Source organism: Amblyomma americanum, chromosome 2 (genome assembly GCF_052857255.1).
Source record: "Amblyomma americanum isolate KBUSLIRL-KWMA chromosome 2, ASM5285725v1, whole genome shotgun sequence".
Classification (NCBI taxonomy): domain Eukaryota; kingdom Metazoa; phylum Arthropoda; class Arachnida; order Ixodida; family Ixodidae; genus Amblyomma; species Amblyomma americanum.
Genome location: NC_135498.1, coordinates 203,670,064 through 203,690,262, shown reverse-complemented (window position 1 = coordinate 203,690,262; position 20,199 = coordinate 203,670,064). Strand labels below are relative to the sequence as shown.

The 20,199-nt window shown below is 47.7% G+C and overlaps 1 protein-coding gene across 1 annotated transcript in view; it reads left to right on the top strand.

The window, feature by feature from the left end:
* Positions 1 to 20,199, top strand: part of LOC144119413 (uncharacterized) — a 599,791-nt gene that overhangs the window by 553,288 nt on the left and 26,304 nt on the right. Inside the window, exon 20 of the mRNA XM_077652039.1 lies at positions 17,293 to 17,403. Within this exon, the coding sequence (XP_077508165.1) occupies positions 17,293 to 17,403 (111 nt within the window). The remainder of the gene's footprint in view (positions 1 to 17,292; positions 17,404 to 20,199) is intronic.

The following is a 20,199-nucleotide window of genomic DNA, read 5'->3' as shown; positions in this document are numbered from 1 at the left end:
GGAGTCATCAATCCGGGACATAGGGTAAACGTCTTTACGAGTGTTTTTGTTTAGTGCACGGAAATGAACACAAAAGCGCACTGACCCATCCTTCTTCGTCACCAAAACCACCGAGAAAACCAAGGACTGGCGGAAGGATGAAGAATGCCTCGGCGGAGCATGTCACTCAGATTCTCCTCAATGACTTTGCGTTCATATAAAGAAACGCGGTACGGGCGGCGGCGAACAACCGAGGCACCCTCGGTCACGATACGATGCTCGGCCACAGAAGTTATATATTGTTATTCAAGAAATTCAGGCAACATAGTGCCTTGGTGCAGAGGACAAAAGGCGAAAATCAATCCGCCTGATCGGGCCCTAAACACCACTCGAACACAACAGCAAGGAGCACTTACATACACATACATAAACAATATAATGATCGCAATGTAGATTTTTGTACAACACACCTTTCTAATGCAAACTTTCTTTTTTTTATTAATCAGAAAACACGTCTAGAAAATCACAGAAAAGGACAATGCAAGAGAAGACAGATCAACTTATCTACAAAAATTAATTGTATACCTAGGAAAATTAAGAGGAAAAAATCACAGAAGAGAGCAGTGCAAGAACAGACATAGATCCAATAGATGTGTAGAAACATTGTACATTGAAAATAAAACAAATTTGTGATCAATAGAAAAGTGTAAGCCAAAAACAATATAGTGCATTTTCCAGAAAGTAACTTTTCGCCAGCTTACGAAAAGCAAAAAGAGAGGAAGATTTCTTCATAATATCAATTAACTCGGATGGGAGATCAAAAGGTTTGGGATTTGCCAGTTCAAAGACTGCTTAATGCGCTGAATATGCGGTGTCCAGCGGAGATTTTTGTGGAATTGTACGCCTAAGAATTTTACTTCCGTAACGCGCTCTTAAGGTCGAGACTGAAAAATTATCGGATCGGCGAGGTGTATTGGTCTGTTGCTAAAAGAGAATGCAATACATTTCGTTTTATTAACATTCAATGCTAGTTGATTGGCTGCAAGCCACTGTGACAAATTCGTCAGCCTGAGGTTTATAGCATAAGTGCAGTTGATAAATTAGGTGTAGAAAACAAAACGCTGGTGTCGTCCGCGCACAGAATTATTTCAGTCATGCCTGGTTTCGATACAATGTCGTTGTCGTTAATATAGAGAAGGCATAACATAGGACCCAGTATGGAGCCTTGCGGCACACTGTTTTATATTTCTTAGTTCATGTTCAACGTTGTAGGCAACGATTTGAGTGTAAGGGAAATACCTCTTATTCCATAGAACGAGAGTGTTTAATAAGTATATCATGTTTATTGGAGTCGAACGCTTTGCTGAAGTCTAAGAATATGCCCAGTATATAAATATTATTTATGTTCTGAATAAGTATTTCTTTTTTATTAAGTAAGGCAGATTCAGTTGACATATGTTCCTGAAACCCATATTGACTGCTACATTTAAAGTTGTGTTTCTGCAGATGAATTGTAATCAGAGAAATGATAACATTTTTCAAAAACTCCTAAAATCAGCGGAAGTACTGAAATTGGCCTGTAATTTCCAAGATCGTTCACCGTGCCGTCTTTGCAAAGAAACAGCACCCTCGCTATATTCATTTTCTCTGGAAAATTGCTCGTTGTTAAATATTTGCTATGTGGCAGAGCACATCACATATTAAATCACAAATTGGTTTTATTGGTGGTGCTATGATACCATCATAACAAGAGGAGAAGTTATTTTTTTAAACTATACATTGACACAGTGTATTCCGCATGTTTGCTTAGCGCTGGCCTGAAGCACGCGATGCCTCAAAAAGATGAAGTGGAAGCGAAAGCGATCTGGTCCTGTGGTCAAGACGTTCGTCGAAGTCCGCCGCTTTCTCTTGTGATCAGTGATCTCCCGCATTCACGCTTGGCATCTTGGTGGAGGTGCTGGGTACCATCTTTTTTCTTCACGAGGACGACAGGTGCCGCCAAGGGATATTAGGCTGCAGGTTTCAGCAGGGCTAGTTGGAGACAAAGTAATGGTACTTGTTAGCCTATGCTCTAAGTATTTCTCAAAATTTCCTGTGTCAGCCCCATCAAAATTTCCGAACGTTAAAAAGTGTTTGTTCATTGGCAAGAGCTTCGCCTCTCAGGGCCTCCCCCACCCCTATTTCTATTTCAACCGGGTTTTATGTTCACGATTTTCGCTGAAGTTCCTTTAAAGTACGCGAGGTTTTCATAGTAAATGTCTGAAAACCTTCCACAGTAGAAATGAATTCAAGATCTCTTTATGTCGAGCCTTGTTTATTCCTAGCTTTTTTATACTGTTCTAGAAGTGGTAGATCTTTCGTTTTTATAAATCTGCCAAACAGATGGTTTCGGGCTCTTGTGCGCTTTATCAAATCAGAAGTAATCTAAGGTTTTCATGCTTTGTTGCACTAGCTTAAGATTGCTATATGAGAAGCGCAATTGTACAACTCTATTATTTTCTCTATAAACATATTGTATACTAGATTAGGGTCGATTTCTTTGATATCTGATCGATATCTGATCGAAGCGTATGAACAAAACAAAAAGGAGGAAACCCCTACCCCACGTGTTTTAGAAATACTGGCAAAAATCGTACTCGAATATAACAACTTCGAATGTAACAATGAACACAATTTGCAAATTAATGGCACAGTCATGGGTACAAGGATGGCACCAACCTACGCCAATATCTTCTTGCATAGTATTGAATCCAAATTTCTGAAAGATTGCCCCATTAAGCCCACCCTATACAAACGCTACTTGGATGACATCTTTTTAATATGGACTGACACAGAGCAAGAACTCATACGTTTTATTGAAAACTTCAACCTCGTCCACCCCACATATCTTTCACTTACACATACTCCAACACCACAATTAACTTTCTAGATGTTGAGATTTCGGTAAACAAAGGCTCACTTACCACCGGTGTATATAGAAAACCGACGAACCGCCAAAAATACCTACACTTCCAAAGCTGCCATCCTCGTCACTCTAAAACAAGCATCCCATACTCTCAGGCACATCGATTTAAAAGAATATGTTCCCAAGGCGAGGACTTCGTAAAAAATTCCAAACGCATGCGAGAAGTCCTCCTTAAGCAACGATACCCCCCGCCATTGTCGACGATGCCATTGAAAAGGCATCTAAACTCAACCGAGAGCAAATACTGGAGGGATGTCGCTACAACGAGGAAACAGACCACCGGGCAAATCTCGTACTTACCTTCACCAGTAACCCGCCTAACGTAAACAAAATCCTCAGAAAACATTTCAACATCCTCGAACAAAGCGAGCGCCTCACCAAAATTTTCACTGCTTCACCTCACAAGGTCTACAGACGACCCAAAAACATTAAAAATATTCTAGTACACTCAAAAACAAATAACCAGCCGGTTTTGGGGTGCCGGCCCTGTGGAAAAAGTAGATGCCAGGTCTGCAAACACATACAAACATCAAGCTGTGCAGTGTGACGTTCCTTGTGTGTGCTACGAGGGTCCGCGTTCGACGGCGCGGCGTAGACGGAGCCCCCAGTGGCGGCGAAAGCACAACCGGACCCCCTTTCATGTTTCTACTCTATATGGCTGCAAGCAACTTGAGTGAGATTGCTTTTGGGCCTGCCGCCGTGGAGCGCACGGAGACGACCCAGATGACAGCGGCATCATCAATTACCGAGCCATACTCGTTGAGAGTGAACGACCAGAACGAAGGGGTTTAGGCACAACCGGATCCCCTTTCCATAGTGTCGGCACGAGTCGAACGCCGCCGCCGCCGCCGCGGGGAGACGGGCGTTATCTTCCCCAATTGCCGTGGCCGTTCCAAGGGGGCCTCGTTTCGGCGGGCATCATCAATCAACCCTCCCGAGCACATCCCAGGACAAGGGACCACTTTCCCGGCCTTTTAGTGACCTCGCGTTCCGGCTTTGTGGGGCAAGTGTCATTTGATGGAGAACGGAGGCCGGTGACCCGCGGGAACCGACAGCGGGCCAGAGCGCGCCTTACCACAGCCGACGCTATGCGCTACCTCGGCGACAACCTTCTTTCCCTCGGACTGAACACGTGAGGGGGCGAGACCATTTGTGCGGTGGTGTGTTTGTGCGCCCAAGTGAAAGCCCGAGGCCCCCCGCCCACTGCGGCGTGGGCGTCCTCACCCTAGGGAGTGTGGGGATAATAGGATATAAAAGTCGACAAGGAGTACCGAAGACGGCACGCTCAGGGCGACATCGTTCGCCAAGGGGGCCTTCAGCGCCGAAGCCCGACGGCGTGCAGCTTCTGCCAGCAACCGTTCGAGCTCAACTCCGGAGCCCCTCCATCGTCCCCATGAAGTCGTCGGCACGTAAGCTCGGACGCCCCAGCCTCTGATGTATAATCATAATCAAGCGTAATTATTGAATATATCTGTTTGTTTAAACTGAGCCATACAGTGTCTCATTGCCTCTCCGTCCCGTGTGAACCTGCGCATTATGGGGGGGTCATCACACTGGTGTCAGGAGTGGGGTCTCAAAAGCAAATGTCCTCTGAATGCTGCGACATTCACGACTTCAAAATTGTAATCACAAGGGAATCACGGGACTGATTGTGGGACTTTTACCCCCCTTTGAGAGGCTTGAGGCACCGGAGGGCTTGAGAAAAAAATGTCTGTATCTGAGGGAGCTCCCACTCCACAGCCGTCGCTCGGAGCAAGCATGCTGGCATTAGGAAGCGTCATTCCGACGTTTACGGGAGATAAGACAGGGGTTCCAATCTGCGATTTCTTTTCCATGCTAGAAGAGATTGGGAAAATGGGGGGATGGTCCGATGCTCAAATGCTGGGAATGGCGAGGTGTAAGATGGCAGGAGCTGCTCATGATTTTGCATGGCGAGACGAAAAAGTAAAATCCACAAAATAATTTGCGGAATTTAAGAACCTCGCGTTTGAGCATTTCGACACTGAACCACGTCACGTGCGGGTACAGAGGTTCCGTGACGCCGGAAAGATGGTAGGGGAAGACGTGCGAACGTTTGCGTCGCGGCTTCAGCGCTTAGCGCGCGATACGTTAAGCAGGGAGGAGGAAGGAGACCAGCTAAAGAAGAAATACGCGGAGGATATACTTAAAGAGGAAATGACCGCTTTGTTCGTGGCTGGTCTGCAAGACCCCGTGCGCCGTTTCGTGCTCTTCGCGCAAGCCGAGCAATTTCGACCAAGCCGTGGAGGCCGCATTGGATGAGGAACGAAATGAGGCGTTAACGACGGCCGCAGCGAGAGTACGCGTCATAGAGAGAGCGGTGCTCAACCCTGAGGTTGCTCTCTTGACAGAGCGGTTAGATCGCTTAGAACAGCTGCTGTCTCAGCAGGTGGAACGCCAGGTTGAAGCGCGCGCTCAACAGCGCCCATTCGCTGGAAACCGGAGACCGCCACAAAGCTACAGGCGCGGTATGCGAGATTTTGAAGAAATCGTATGCTTCGCTTGCCAGGGTCGCGGACACATCGCCAGGTTCTGCCAAAACGTGCGCCGTGGGGAGCCACAAAGAGAAGCAGGCGAGACACGCCCTAAGCAAGCCTACAGCGGGGCTCCAGATACCGAGACAAAAACTAGATAGTCCTCCCCAGCCTGAGGAGCGTGGGGAGGGAGCAGTGGATGATGAGGTGGTGGTAGTTTGTGTGGCCGACGAGGCATGCCCTGTTGTGCGTTTCAAGTTAAATGGTTGTTGCATGGAATTGTTGATGGATACGGGGTCAAAGGTGACATTGCTTAAGGAGAGCAGTTTTAACACGCTTCGAAGGAAGGGGGACCGCGAGGTGTTGGAAGCGTCTTGTGGTATGGCAACCAAATTTGTAGGCATAACGGGGGATCCTCTTGGCATAAGTGGACTCTACCGGTTACACTTCTCTCTCGGCGGAATTGCATTGGAGCACCCCTGCTACGTATGCCCGGACACGGTGTCTCTGCCAAACGGAGTGTCAGGTATATTAGGGCAGGATTTTTTGAGAAAAGGGAAGGTAGTAGTCTCATTCTCTGAGGAAGAGGTTAATGCGGGCGGCTCAAAAGTTCCGTTTTTGAACAGGAGAGGGGCTGAGATTCGCATTACCGATATTGACACCCGTCAAACAGTGGGATTATTGGAGAAGGTATATTCGCGGGTTGCCGTCAGGCTGGTCGATGAGGCGGTCGTCCTTTCTTGGTCGGAGCACATTTTGTACGCGTTTGTGCCTTCAGATGTAGAGAGCGGCGCCGTGGGAGTGCTTGGAAGAGCAAGGTTGCGGGCTAGTTGGTAATGCATTTTGGGGAGAAACAGCGCAATGAAACACGGACACACGAAGAACGGACACACACGAGCGCTCGTGTGTGTCCGTTCTTCGTGTGTCCGTGTTTCATTGCGCTGTATCTCCCCCGGAGTGCTTGAGCCGGTCGACTCTCTCAGCAATGGCCTGAAGGCAGCCGCGTGCCTCGTGACAGCTAATGACGCCCACAGAGTGCCCCTACGGGTGGTTAACTGTAGCCAGCAGCCACTGAGCCTTCCCAAGAACAAAACATTGGCTTTCTTCACCTCTGCGGTAGAGAAACGTGAGCCCACCGATACGGTACTCGCAACTGTAGAGCATGCTAGTCCTTCGGCTGCTCCAAAGGTGTCGTTCGATCTTTCTCACGTAAATTCCAGGGAGACGGAGGCTCTGGCTGGTTTGCTGAACGACTACTCGGAGGTATTCGCCGCGTCCAACCTTGATTTGGGCTGCTGTGGCGTTATAAAGCACAGGATAGAAACCGGCACTTCATCGCCCGTTTACCAGCGTGCGTACAGGATTCCTTACTCTCAACGTGAGGAGATGGAGCGGCAGGTGCAGGACCTGATTGATCGCGGCATTGTCGAACACTCAAAGTCACCCTGGGGAGCACCAGCACTATTGGTGGAAAAGCCAGATGGCTCGTATCGATTGGTAGTGGACTACCGCAAACTAAATGCCGTAACTCGCATCGATCCATACCCCATCCCCAATATACAGGAGACGCTTTCTCAGCTGGGCTCTGCCAGGTACTTCACGGTAGTGGACATGGCGGCGGGATTCTGGCAGATAGCAATGGATCCGGCAGATGCCGAGAAAACGGCATTCAACACGCCCTCAGGGCACTATGAAATGAAAAGAATGCCGATGGGTCTGGCCAACAGCCCTGCTGTCTGGCAGAGAACCGCTGATGTTATCCTGGCAGGTCTTCTGGGGAGGCTGTGCTTCGTGTATATGGATGACATAATCATATACAGTGACAGTTTTGAGAACCATTTGCGCAATATTGAGCAGGTTTTGGTGCGACTAAGAGGAGCGGGTCTCAAGCTGAAGCCCTCTAAGTGCCAATTCCTCAAAAACGAGGTGAAATACCTCGGGCACGTTGTTTCAGCTGACGGCGTGCGACCGGACCCTGAGAAACTAAGGTGTGTCTCGGATTTTCCATCCCCGACTAGCGTCCGCCAGGTCCGGCAGTTTCTTGGCCTGATCGGTTACTACCGAAGGCACATAGAGGAGTTCGCCAAGCTCGCTAAGCCGCTCACCGCCTTAACAGCCAAAAATGTCGCCTTTCGCTGGGACGAAAACGCGGAGGATGCTTTTGGGGCCCTGAAAATTAAGCTAATGAGTGCACAGCTGTTGCGCCACCCGGATTTTAATTTGCCCTTCATTATGGCCACAGATGCGTCAAAGTTCGCAGTTGGTGCCGTGCTATCTCAGGTTATCGAGGGCAAAGAACATCCCGTTGCTTTTGCTAGCCGACAGCTGAGCCCCACAGAGCAAAAGTACGGAGCTACGGAAAGGGAGTGCCTCGCCGTTGTCTGGGCAGTAAAGCACTTCAGATGCTACCTTTACGGCCGCAAATTCAAGCTAGTCACAGACTGCCATCCTCTGAAATGGGTGATGAGTGTCAGAGACCCTAGCTCGCGACTCGCTAGATGGAATCTACACCTGCAGGAATACTGCTTTGAAGTTGAGCACAAGTCAGGAAAGACACATCTGAATGCTGATGCACTCAGCCGCACAGCTGCCGTGGCAGCTATAGATGAGTTTGTCCCCGTAGTCGACCCCGCCGAATTACGCACAGAGCAATGCAAAGATCCTGACCTGAAGCGAATAATCGAAAGCTTAGACGGCGCACCGTCTCACCCCGAACAGCTAGGTTATTTCATTGGCAAAGACGGCACCCTGTGTCGGCGCACGAGGCCAACCAGGAAAGGGAGACCAGAGAAAACCGCTTGGGAGAGAGTCGTCATACCTCGGTCGGGGACAGAAAGGGTTCTTCGCGCGTTTCACGATGCGCCATGCGCCGGTCATTTTGGCGTAGCGAAGACACGCAGGCGTGTGGGGCGTTTGCACTTTTGGAGTGGCATGCGACAGGATGATAGAGACTACTGTGCGAAGTGTCATTCCTGTCTCGAAAGAAAAACACCCAAGGGACGAAGACCAGCTCCAATTCAGCCGTTCCCTGAGGTTTCGGCTCCCTTCGAGCGGACAGGTATGGACATAATGGGCCCATTGCCCACGACCACTTCCGGAAACAAATACATTTTAGTATTTGTCGATCACCTTTCAAAATACGCGGAAGCGGTAGCACTCCCAGATCAGAAGGCAGACACGGTTGCAAGAGCATTTGTCGAACAGATCGTGCTCCGACATGGACCCCCACGGCAACTCTTGACAGATCGGGGAACGAACTTCGTGTCGCAGCTAATGAGGAGAGTTTGCGAGCTGCTTAAGATCGCTAAGAAGCAGACAACACCGTACCATCCGGCTTGCAACGGCGCGGTGGAGCAACTGAACTAAACCGTGGCCGGGTTCCTGTCGCATTTTGTTTCGCGCGACCAGCGGGACTGGGACTTGTGGCTCCCGTATGCAATGTTTGCCTACATTTCCGCAGCACACGAGAGCACGGGCGAATCGCCATTCTTTCTTCTCTACGGCCGAGACCCGGACCAGCCTAGTGAAGTGCCAGAGGGCCCCCGTCGTGTCCCATACGCTTCACTGGACGACTATAAGGTTGAGCTAGAATCGCGCTTGTAAGTGGCGAGGGAAATCGCAAAGGAGGCCTTAAAGAAAGCGGCGAAGCGCAGGAAGGAGGTGCACAATCGCAGTGCTAGAGACGCGCCGTTTGATGTGGGGGACAGCGTGTACATTGAAAACTGCCAAAAGCAGATTGGGCTAGCTCGTAAGTTCCAGACGAAGTGGAGAGGACCGTGCGAGGTTGTCGAGAAGCTTTCTCCGGTAAACTTCAGAGTCCGAGACGTGAACCGGCGCTTGATAAGGATACAGGCAAATCGCATCAAGTCGGCACCGGTTCAGTATTCACGAAATGAGGAAAGGGAAAGCGCGGATTTTGATGGGGACAGAAGTGAAGCGGAGCGCGCAGATAGTTCGCAAGAAACGCCCTCTCCTGCATTTGTTCCGCAGGCGCCAGAGGTGACGGCCGGAATGCCACCGGATTTACTTCATGCATTGCTAGAAGAAGTGCGCGAGGTTGCCGCGCAGATAACGCCAGGAGAGGCTCCTGCCACGAGCCCACGCGAGTCCCAAAGCAGACAAAGGGTCATAGACTTACTTGGTATGACTCATGAAGGCCGATATCCGCTGCGAAATCGGAATGCTAAGTCGAACTAATGGCGTAAACGGAGTTGTGAACTGGTTAGAATTGTGTAATGCCGCAGCTAATAACATTGCTATGTGCTTATGTGTTAAGATATCGGAGTTGGTAGTTAAACCTTTATGTCATTAAGTAACACCTTCACAGGCGAGCATGCGGAGCGCATGCAGAACCTGCCCTACTTCCTTTCGTTATCTATATTTTTGTCTGTGCCGTGATCGTTCTAGAAGTGGGAGCTCCTTTGTAACTGTGGTAAATTTATTTCGTCCAGTTTGGACTAGAAAGGAGAGGCTTGGGTGCTGAGTTTCATGTTTATCTGTAAAAGAAGATCAGTGTTGCCCCTGGAGACGCCAGTTATGACAGCGGAGGCATATGGTGTTGTGCAGTGGTGTTGAGTGCAGCGAAAAGTGTTTTCTCGGACGCACTGTGCGAGGCGATTCAGAAAGACAAGGGGAGCTGCATGGACTCAAATGTTCGGAGAACATTCTTCTGGAGGGTGAGCGATTGTGACGTTCCTTGTGTGTGCTACGAGGGTCCGCGTTCGACGGCGCGGCGTAGACGGAGCCCCCAGTGGCGGCGAAAGCACAACCGGACCCCCTTTCATGTTTCTACTGTATATGGCTGCAAGCAATTTGAGTGAGATTGCTTTTGGGCCTGCCGCCGTGGACCGCACGGAGAGGACCCACATGACAGCGGCATCATCAATTACCGAGCCATACTCGTTGAGAGTGAACGACCAGAACGAAGGGGTTTAAGCACAACCGGATCCCCTTTCCATAGTGTCGGCACGAGTCGAACGCCGCCGCCGCCGCGGGGAGACGGGCGTTATCTTCCCCAATTGCCGTGGCCGTTCCAAGGGGGCCTCGTTTAGGCGAGCCTGGTCCCGTGGCAAGACGGCGGGCATCATCAATCAACCCTCCCGAGCACATCCCAGGACAAGGGACCACTTTCCCGGCCTTTTAGTGACCTCGCGTTCCGGCCTTGAGGGGCGAGTGTCATTTGATGGAGAACGGAGGCCGGTGACCCGCGGGAACCGACAGCGGGCCAGAGCGCGCCTTACCACAGCCGACGCTATGCGCTACCTCGACGACAACCTTCTTTCCCTCGGACTGAACACGTGAGGGTGGCGAGACCATAAGTGCGGTGGTGTGTTTGTGCGCCCAAGTGAAAGCCCCAGGCGCCCCCCCCCCCCACTCCGGCGTGGGCGTCCTCACCCTAGGGAGTGTGGGGATAAGAGGATATAAAAGTCGACAAGGAGTACCGAAGACGGCACGCTCAGGACGACATCGTTCGCCAAGGGGGCCTTCAGCGCCGAAGCCCGACGGCGTGCAGCTTCTGCCAGCAACCATTCGAGCTCAACTCCGGAGCCCCTCCATCGTCCCCATGAAGTCGTCGGCTCGTAAGCTCGGACGCCCCAGCCTCTGATGTATAATCATAATCAAGTGTAATTATTGAATATATCTGTTTGTTTAAACTGAGCCATACATTGTCTCATTGCCTCTCCGTCCCGTGTGAACCTGTGCATTATGGGGGGTCATCAAAGCAGTAAGCATAGCTTCAGGCTTCAAATGGGAAATAATGGCAACTTTGATTGTGATTCCTGCAACGTAATATACCTCCTAGAATGCAGTGTGTTCAGTATGCAGTACATTGGACCGACCGGCAACCCTCTACGAATTCGCTTTAATAATCACCGCGCGCATATCTTATCCCTACCCAACCTTCCCTTGTCAAAACACATTAATGAGCAAAACCAACCATTTGATGCAATTAAGTCAACAGTCCTACAGGGTGGGTTCCACAACACCCGTTAACGAGAACAACGCGAGTCGTACTTCATTTACAAATTTGAAGCAATTCCTCACGGCATTAGTGAAAGTCCAGGTGTATTGCCCTCCATCCGCCCCTTGCAGGGCCGTTGCTGACATTACGAGAGCCAGCTTGACATACCTCGGTCGTTTCTTGCCAGCGACATCTTTTTCAAGCTCACGCAAATTTCTTCATTCCCTACCCCATCCCGCCCCTATCTTCCCTGTTCGATTACCATGCCGACGGGGTGCAATTGAAGAACCCTTGCCTAAGTGCTCACGCCATTCACATTTACCTCCCACACCACACTTGCCCGAACTCAGATGTTTTTTCCACTTTTTTCCTTTTGTGAGTGTTTTCAGGCACAGTGCACGTGTGTGTAGTTACTCTCACGGCGCCGCTGATTCTACCTTGACTCGGGCTGCCGAAATGGTTCCAGATGACGGAGGTCTCCTGTCCTATCTGCATTTTATTCTGTTTATTTGTTGACTTTTTCTGGCCAGGTCACGCGAGTGCAAGCATCTCCAATTTATATATGTTGGAAAATTTCGCCACCGTCTGTTTCTGTACACCTTACTCGCTTAAATGCTCCCGCCATTGTCATTTAGCCGCCACACCACACTGGCATGAGCTCGAATGTTTTACTGCTGTGTGTCTGGGTGTTTTCATGCACAGTGCACGTGTGTTTAGTTAAGCTCACGGCGCCGCTGATTCGGCCTTTGGCTCTGGCTGCCGAAGTGGTTCCAGATGAGGGAAGCTCTGGCCCTGTCTGCATTTTATTCTGTTTATTTGTTTACTCTTTATGGTCGGGGCCCGCGAGTGCACTCGTCTAACTTTTGTGTGTAGGGCGATCCCGCCACTGTCTGCTCCTGTGCACCTTAAACGCCGCCGCTCTGTTGCCTTGATGGGTAGCCATTATCCCCTCCCGCTCCGTGTTTTCATTTTTTCCTCGTCCGTGGTCGGCTCCCCGCGGCTGCGGGGTGGGCGGCGGGGGACAACACGTTTTTCTTTTTTATTTGTTCCCCTTTTTTCTCTTTCTATCTGTATCTTTTCTAGTATTCTTTGCCTCCGTTTGTTTCTTTTGTTCATGTGTCGTACATGTGTGCCAGTGCCAACTCCTTAAGAAAAGGAAGAAGACCCCTGTAACCTCAGTCTTGAGAAAGGACAGGCTCTGTCCGAAACGTCGACTCAAAATAAATCTACGGCTAAATGAAGCGTTTTCAACTTTATATATATATATATATATATATATATATATATATATATATATTGTCACGTGGTGGTGACGTTGAAGAACACAGTAGCAATACTGTGAAAGACAAAACTAACTTTTATTGGGCGGACCTGTGCCCACAAAAGAGGCTGCACTTACAGCGCAACGGTAGCGGCGAACACGGTCGGCGCTGGTCGAAAAACTGATCCGCGGGTCAAGCGCGTCGGCTGTTATATAGCAGTCATCCAATGTTAATAATAATGATTGGTTTTTGGAGGGAAAGGAAATGGCGCAGTATCTGTCTCATATATCGTTGGACACCTGAACCGCGCCGTAAGGGAAGGGTAAAGGAGGGAGTGAAAGAAGAAAGGAAGAGAGAGGTGCCGTAGTGGAGGGCTCCGGAATAATTTCGACCACCTGGGGATCTTTAACGTGCACTGACATACGTTAAAGATCCCCAGGTGGTCGAAATTATTCCGAATGTTCCAGACTAATTGTTGGGAGCCGCGTGCCTTCCACAAAGTTCTGCACCATTCGCGTCAGGCGATGAAATCAGATAACATAAGGTTCGGCTACAACAGACAGCGAATAGAAGCATCGATGACTTGCCAGAAACTTCGGATAGATGCAGGCGCGTCCCGCGCTGTGCGATAACACTTGTTAGGCGGCGAAACGTGGTCGCCCGATAACGATAAGTACACGTGTCAATATATATATATATATATATATATATATATATATATATATATATATATATATATATATATATATATATATATATATATATATATATATATATATATAAATCGAAAGAGAGAGCTGGACTATCAAGAGTAGTGGAAAAAAAGGTAGAGAATACTTTTGAAATGTCCTTGACAGCGCTTTGAAAAGTAATTCAGGATAGGAATTTCAAAGCGTGATGGGCGACCTAGACAGGCAAAGCAGAATTACCGGCCTAGAACTTATATGAAAAAAATCTCGTGTTCCTTGGAAGGACTAAACTGTTTATGATTGGCAGCGAAGCATTAAACATTTCAGAAAATTCTTATACTTAGGGCAGCTAGTAACCGGTGTCCAGTACCACCACAGTGAAATATCTGCCTGCCTGAGAATTCCTAGTTCATTTGGCTGGCACATGTCATGGTCAGTCACGTTAAGGATCCCCAGGTGGTCGAAATTTCCGCAGCCCTTCCCTACTGCGTCCCTCATAGTCTGAGTCGCTTTGGAACTTTAAAGCCCCCGTAATCATAATTCATCATCATCATCATCATTTATTTTTCCTTAAAGGCCCCAATGTGGCATTACATAAGGGGGGGGGGCAGGATAAAGGTCTCTCCCATATCTTTCCAATTAACCCTGTTCTGTGCCAGCTGCAGCCACATTAACCTTGGAAACTTCTTAATCGCATCCGCCCAGGTAACATTCTCCAGCCTCCTGCTACCAGTTACAAACATACCTCGGAAGTGTGCAACAGTTGGTTTAACGGTACTCAGCTAAGGGGTGGAAACTTGGAGTTAGCAAAAAGGGTTGAACTAAAATGAGAAGGACACGAAGGCGAGCAATGGAAAGGATTTTAGTAGCGACGTTTCAACAGACGTATGGCACAGAATAGATGAAGGGGACAAAGGCGAATTTATAACACCCTGATTTATACGACAAAGAAATGGGTATGTATGTGGGGGTCATATATGTCAAATTATACATAACCGATGGGATCTTAATGTAATAAAAGAAGAGAAGCGTGGCCGCGGGTGTCAGAAGAGTGAGCGCGTGAGATAATGATTTTCGCAGGGAGAAGCTGGCCGCAGGTGGCCCAAGACCGGGTAATTGGAGGGTTTTGGGAGGGCCCTTGACCCTGCCGAGGGTAGGCTGACGATGATCAGTGGCAGAGCTTCACTGGAGTGTTGTAGTAAGAGGGGCTTATCCAGCTATTCAGGAGCGTAATTCAAGAAATTATTACCTGGAAAAGTCAGTTTTTCATTCAGAACTCCGAGTGCTCCTTGCGGCGAATTTTCCTTGTAGTTTTACGTAAGAGACCTATACTACCCTGTGCAAGCCTTTTGTGTGGACCCCACTGCTGGCTCAATTTAGTTTTCTAAACAGTACTGGACCCCTATTCCCATTTGGCTTCGAGGCTAATGTGACGGCTTCTTTTCAGCGTGATCAGTTCTACTGTCTGTTAGCAGCCTCGGAAACAACCCTCCCTTCCCCCATTTGCGCCATAGTGGGCTTCCAAGCCACCGACCAAAATCCGAGGTGCACATCCCAACGCCACCGCAACGCACATTTACCTTTAAAGAGGCCACCCGCCATCCAGCCTCCCAGCTCTACCCAACAAAAGCACCACCACCATCAAAGCCTCCTATCGTGACGCTCCTCAAAACCAAGGCGCACAAGAAACCCACGCATGAGCTATCGAAAACTCACTCGTGAAACCGAAATGAGACTCAGTGGCAAACACCACCGCACGCTTGAGTAAAGTGGTGAATGTTGTAAGTGGTAAAGGATACCGGCTGGAACAAAAAATACACACACACAGAAAAAGCTACACAGAAGGACGCTGGGCACTAAATTGTTAACAGTCCAGCGTCCGTCCTTGTCTAGCCATCTTTTCTTCTGTACGCATCTTTGTGTTTCCACTGGTACCGACTGATTGAAGAGCATCGATGTGCCACCTCCCCATCCCGCCACATATATGTGTGGTCTTCCCGCCCGCCAACCACTACACGCGTCCCACCTACACAATCCAAATCCACCTACCACCTCCGGCCACCTGCATCTTAAGCCTAGTCTTGAAGTGAAAGCAATGTACAGAGTAAAAGCACTGAAGTACTCATATGGGCAAAATAAAATTCATTTCGCAGAATAGTCTCATCAGCTGGCCCTGTAAGCTTAACTCAAATGTGGCTTAAAAGAATGTCTTAATGCAACCTAACAGGACAACACACCAGTGCAGGGCAGCAATGGTTTCGTACTGTTAGATGTAGCTGGTCTAAAAAAGTGTTTCACCTTCAGCCTTGTCTGACAATTTTTTAGATAGTGTATTTTATCAAAACTCCCAAGGTGCAACCTTAAAGATAACACGCACCAAGAGCAAACTGTAAATAATTTACTTAAAGTAATTATTAGTGATTACGTGATAAAATATTTTCAAATTAGAGGTACACACTGAGGCCCTAGGCGTTTAAAAATGCAGCACTAATCTATTGCGGCATAGAACGGGCTGTAATAACCGGAATTGCATTGTATCTTCTTCCATTACCTCCCTCTTAGTGCTGCTTAATTAGGAGCTGGGTTACTGCATGATTGGGAGAACAGAATCATGCGTAATGTGCGACCAACTCTCCGGGCCCTGTCGGTGACAGGCAGGGCAGATCCCTACTTGACAGCTTCCTTCGGCTTCTTTATTCGTTCTTGTCTTTAATCTCCCCTTTCCTTGCAATCAATGCCAAACCATCCCACCCAAGACATCACACCAACGTTCTCGCGAAGCTCATCGAAAGAACCTGCTTGTTGCGTCGATGAAAGCGCTTCACCACAACTTTTTTTATAAATGCGGATGCACAGAAGACTAGGAGAAACGACATCGGTGCACACCATGCCCTTACCGTAGACCCGTGCGTTCAGCACCCGTTTATACGGGTTGCTAAAATGATCGACTGCAGATATGTTTGATTTCCTGATGCTGTCCAGCTAGTGCATCTCTTATCTTAAACCTGCTCCCGTTAATCCACAGTTATCTCCTCGAACTGCCATTGTTGAAGTGCCGCCGCGGTGGCTGAGTTGTCAATGCACTCGGCTGCTGGCCCGAAAGACACAGGTTCGATCCCGGCTGCGGCGGTCGAATTTCGATGGAGGCGAAAATCTAGAGACCTGTGTACTGTGCGATGTCAGTGCACGTTAAAGAACCCTGGGTGGTTGAAATTTTCGGAGCCCTTCACTACGGCGTCCCTCATAGCCTGAGTCGCTGTGAGACGTTAAACCCCTCTAAACGAAACAATTGTTAAAGTTATTCGTTTGAAACAACGAGTTGAGCAGGGGTGTGGTTAGGGTGCCGCAAAAGTAACGCGGCCGAGGCACGGTTACTTGATTTCAAAAGTTTACGGCAGCAGTGGCACGATTCAGCCCGGTATGTACGGATAGATTCTTTTGTTTAGCCACCATCAATACCGGAATTTATCACCGATAGAAGGCTGTGTGCTTGTAAATGTCGCGCTCTTTGATCCCACTAAAGCAGAGCTCTGGAAAAGCGGTGTTTCTTAGTGTGTCTTGATTAAAGTGGAAACGCATTGATGATGGGCTTGGGCTCCGTAGGCGCATGCCTAGGCGGCCCTTCGGAGTCAAGTGCTGATGGCGGGCGCCTACTCTTGATGCGCGGCCGAGCAACTGTTTGCTTTCTTTGTGCTTGGTGTGTATGATCGACACATCCATTTCCGAATCGGTTCCTTGCTTTGGCTTTTTCACTGGACTCGATGCATTACTATTTTCAACATCCCATATTGCGGAAATGCTTCCTCTGCAACCGTGCCGTGCGTGTGGTTTGTTAATGCACGCGAAGATTTTCTCCTTTGAAACAACACAATAAATCAATGGGTCGTGCACATAGATTCCAAGATAGTACAAACCCGTGCGACGGGTCTCTGCTTCTTTACAGGTTTGGAGGGTAGCCTACAACCACGCGACCCAGAACAAGGATACGCAACTCAGACTTGGGTACATAAAGTTCATCAGCGAGGAGATGATCTTCTTCATTACGGCCGCCAACGTAAGTCTATGAATCGAGCTTCTCCTGGACAAAACTATTTCGCGACCATTGAGGACAGGAATATGACGCCATACTTTTGGCGCAACATCAAAGTAAAAACTAAAATTACAAGTGCACAGCCGTTCAATGTTATCTGTTTGAGTGCTTTTAAATTTGATATCAGTTCTAGTCACCTAGCCATTTCGCAGAAGTACATAAGTTTTTAGATCGATAGTCAAGGCTGGCTAGTTCTCGTCTAATATAAAATAAATTTCCTAGCCACAGTAAATGAAATCATGTGAATCGACTGTTCCCCGCAGATGAAACGACACAACCAATAAAAGCTAGTCAGCAGAAACTTTTAGATTAAACTGAAACAACTTACACGGGAATAAAAAATGTTTTGCAGTCATTACTGAAATGTGCCGCAAGTTGAATTCTTTGTTTACAAGAAACGCAGTTAAACAAACTCATACAGACAATGAGCCAGTTAAACAATCTCATACAGACAATGAGCCAGTTAAACAAACTCATACAGACAATGAGCTTCAAATTAACGCTCGATGAGTGCAGTACGCAAAAAACTAAGCTGAATAGGTATTTGATGGTAGTCCGAAGATCGCTTCAGTATTGTGTGTACAATAAGGACTTCTCTAAAAATACTTACTGTTTGGAAGGGGAAAACTTGAAGCTGGTATAAGTGGTTTTCATTGAATCTATTAGAACTACAAGGATTAATCAAAAAAACAATATAAAAACCACAGGTCTTCAGATTTTCGAGCCTGCTTAAGGTTAAAGCCGCCAGAGTATGGATGATGTAGCAATAAATAATTTTCTTTGATTAAAGGCTACATCTCTCAGTAATGATTGATGCGAACGGGCGCGTCAGGTGCAAGCTCCGCCAGCTACGTGAGTGTTGAAACTCCTCATGCATAGGCGATAACATAGTTCGGCCTTAAAGAACTGCGTCATATTCCAGTGTAAGAAGGAGTTCACAAGCTGTACATTTTTAGAGAATTGGATTGGTTTTTGCTTTCTGGCTATAGCGCCGCAGAAATCAATAATTTGATAAAATTAACAGCGCGCCGTAATGGAATATATCTGAAATTCTTGATAGAAGCACTGGGGATTTTATTTTGTTCTTAACCAATTTTAGCGTTTACTTTTGGTAATAGCAGTAGTATGCTGGAAATCTGATACGCGTGCATCGGTCTCCGCAAATGAATCCAGGAGTGTGCTCTGAAGAGTATACCCAAGGAAGGGGTACCTTCATCTTTTCTAAAACCACCATCCGTAGAAATGTGCGTGCGAGTAATTAGGTTTTCGTCCAAAGCCGGCGTTCCGTTCTTGTTCTTTTTGGGTGATGATAGCCCTCATTATTAAAAGGCGGAATTTTATTTTAGAAACCGGATTTGAAGATAGTAGTGCTTAGCAGATTTATTGTGAGTCTTGATTTCATGCCGTACATGACTGCGATACACTGATATTACGGGAAAAGTTTTATCGATCTCAACATAAGCCGGCATTTTAATTCGGTAAGTTTAGATTAGCTTTTCGCAGTCGAGGTGTACGCTTTGCATAGATGATTTCTAGTAAATTACGGAACATTTTTATATTTTTGATTTATTTGGTACAAAAATTTTGAGTACCGCAGGATACGATCATGTTAAACCCAAGTTTCGATATTGGAAGGCACTTTAATAAAATTGCAAATTATGTGTTGCAGAGTTCACACTATGGAGTTGAATTTGGTGCAGACTGGGGAAGAACTTGAAGCTGCCTTTATTATTTTCACGATCTAGCCAACGTCGTGATTATTAGGTTCGTCAGAGATTAAAAGATTTTGTGCACAATCAGTGCTGATGACGAGACCACTGGTGAATGGGAGAGTGCAGCAAGCTAACGTGTGATCACTGTTACTAATTATGAACAAGAGCTACTGCAACTGAACTCAGCTCCTCATGGCGCAAACGTATTATTTGCCACGTTATTCACACAGGATTCATTGCCATTTTCTTTATTTAAGGTTATACTTGAATATAGCACAGTAATAAATATTAATATTATTAATCTTGATGCCAGTTTACGTTTTTAGGGTGCCATCCTTCAACCGTGCGGAATATCAATAGCTTTATTTTCCTCCCATTTATATGTTGACTTCAAAGCTTTGCTCTTGCGGTATTAAGTCACATATAATAGGGAGAACTTCCTTGTGTGAAGGTGTCGCGAATTGTTAACACATCCCCGGTTTTCCGAAGGGGAACGCTATCGCGTGCAGGTTCGAACAAGCGAACAAAGAGATCGAACAAAAGAAAACGAAGCATTATTTATAATTTAAAGGAAAAGAGCCAATAAGAAACGAAGAAACCAATAAAAACACACATTCAACACGCTTACAACACTACAGCTTGGTCGGCGCTTCATTATTTTCGCCAATGTATTCACCCGACCACACGATATTTCGTCGAACCTTAGATTTCAGCTAAAAGAAAAGCGTCCACCAGACATTTAGCGTCCCAGGTGAAGCGCGGATGCCTTGCAGACAGGATGGAACGCGGGTTGATGAACTGCGATGCGTCCCTGGCGTTGCGTCGACGGAAGCGGCGAAATAGAGCCAGGCGTATAGTGAGAGCGGATAGGACTGCAGGAAGACGCCGGTGGTCTCAAGCCAACCGCCCGAAGGACTTAGCAGTAGCATAAATAGAATGCGTAGCCGAGACCCGTCGACGGCGTCCCTAAACGCCGTAACCTTATGCAGGCTATCCAAGAAAGCCTCTCGGTTGCACGGATCCTCAGTCCATCGGCTGCCACCTCCGC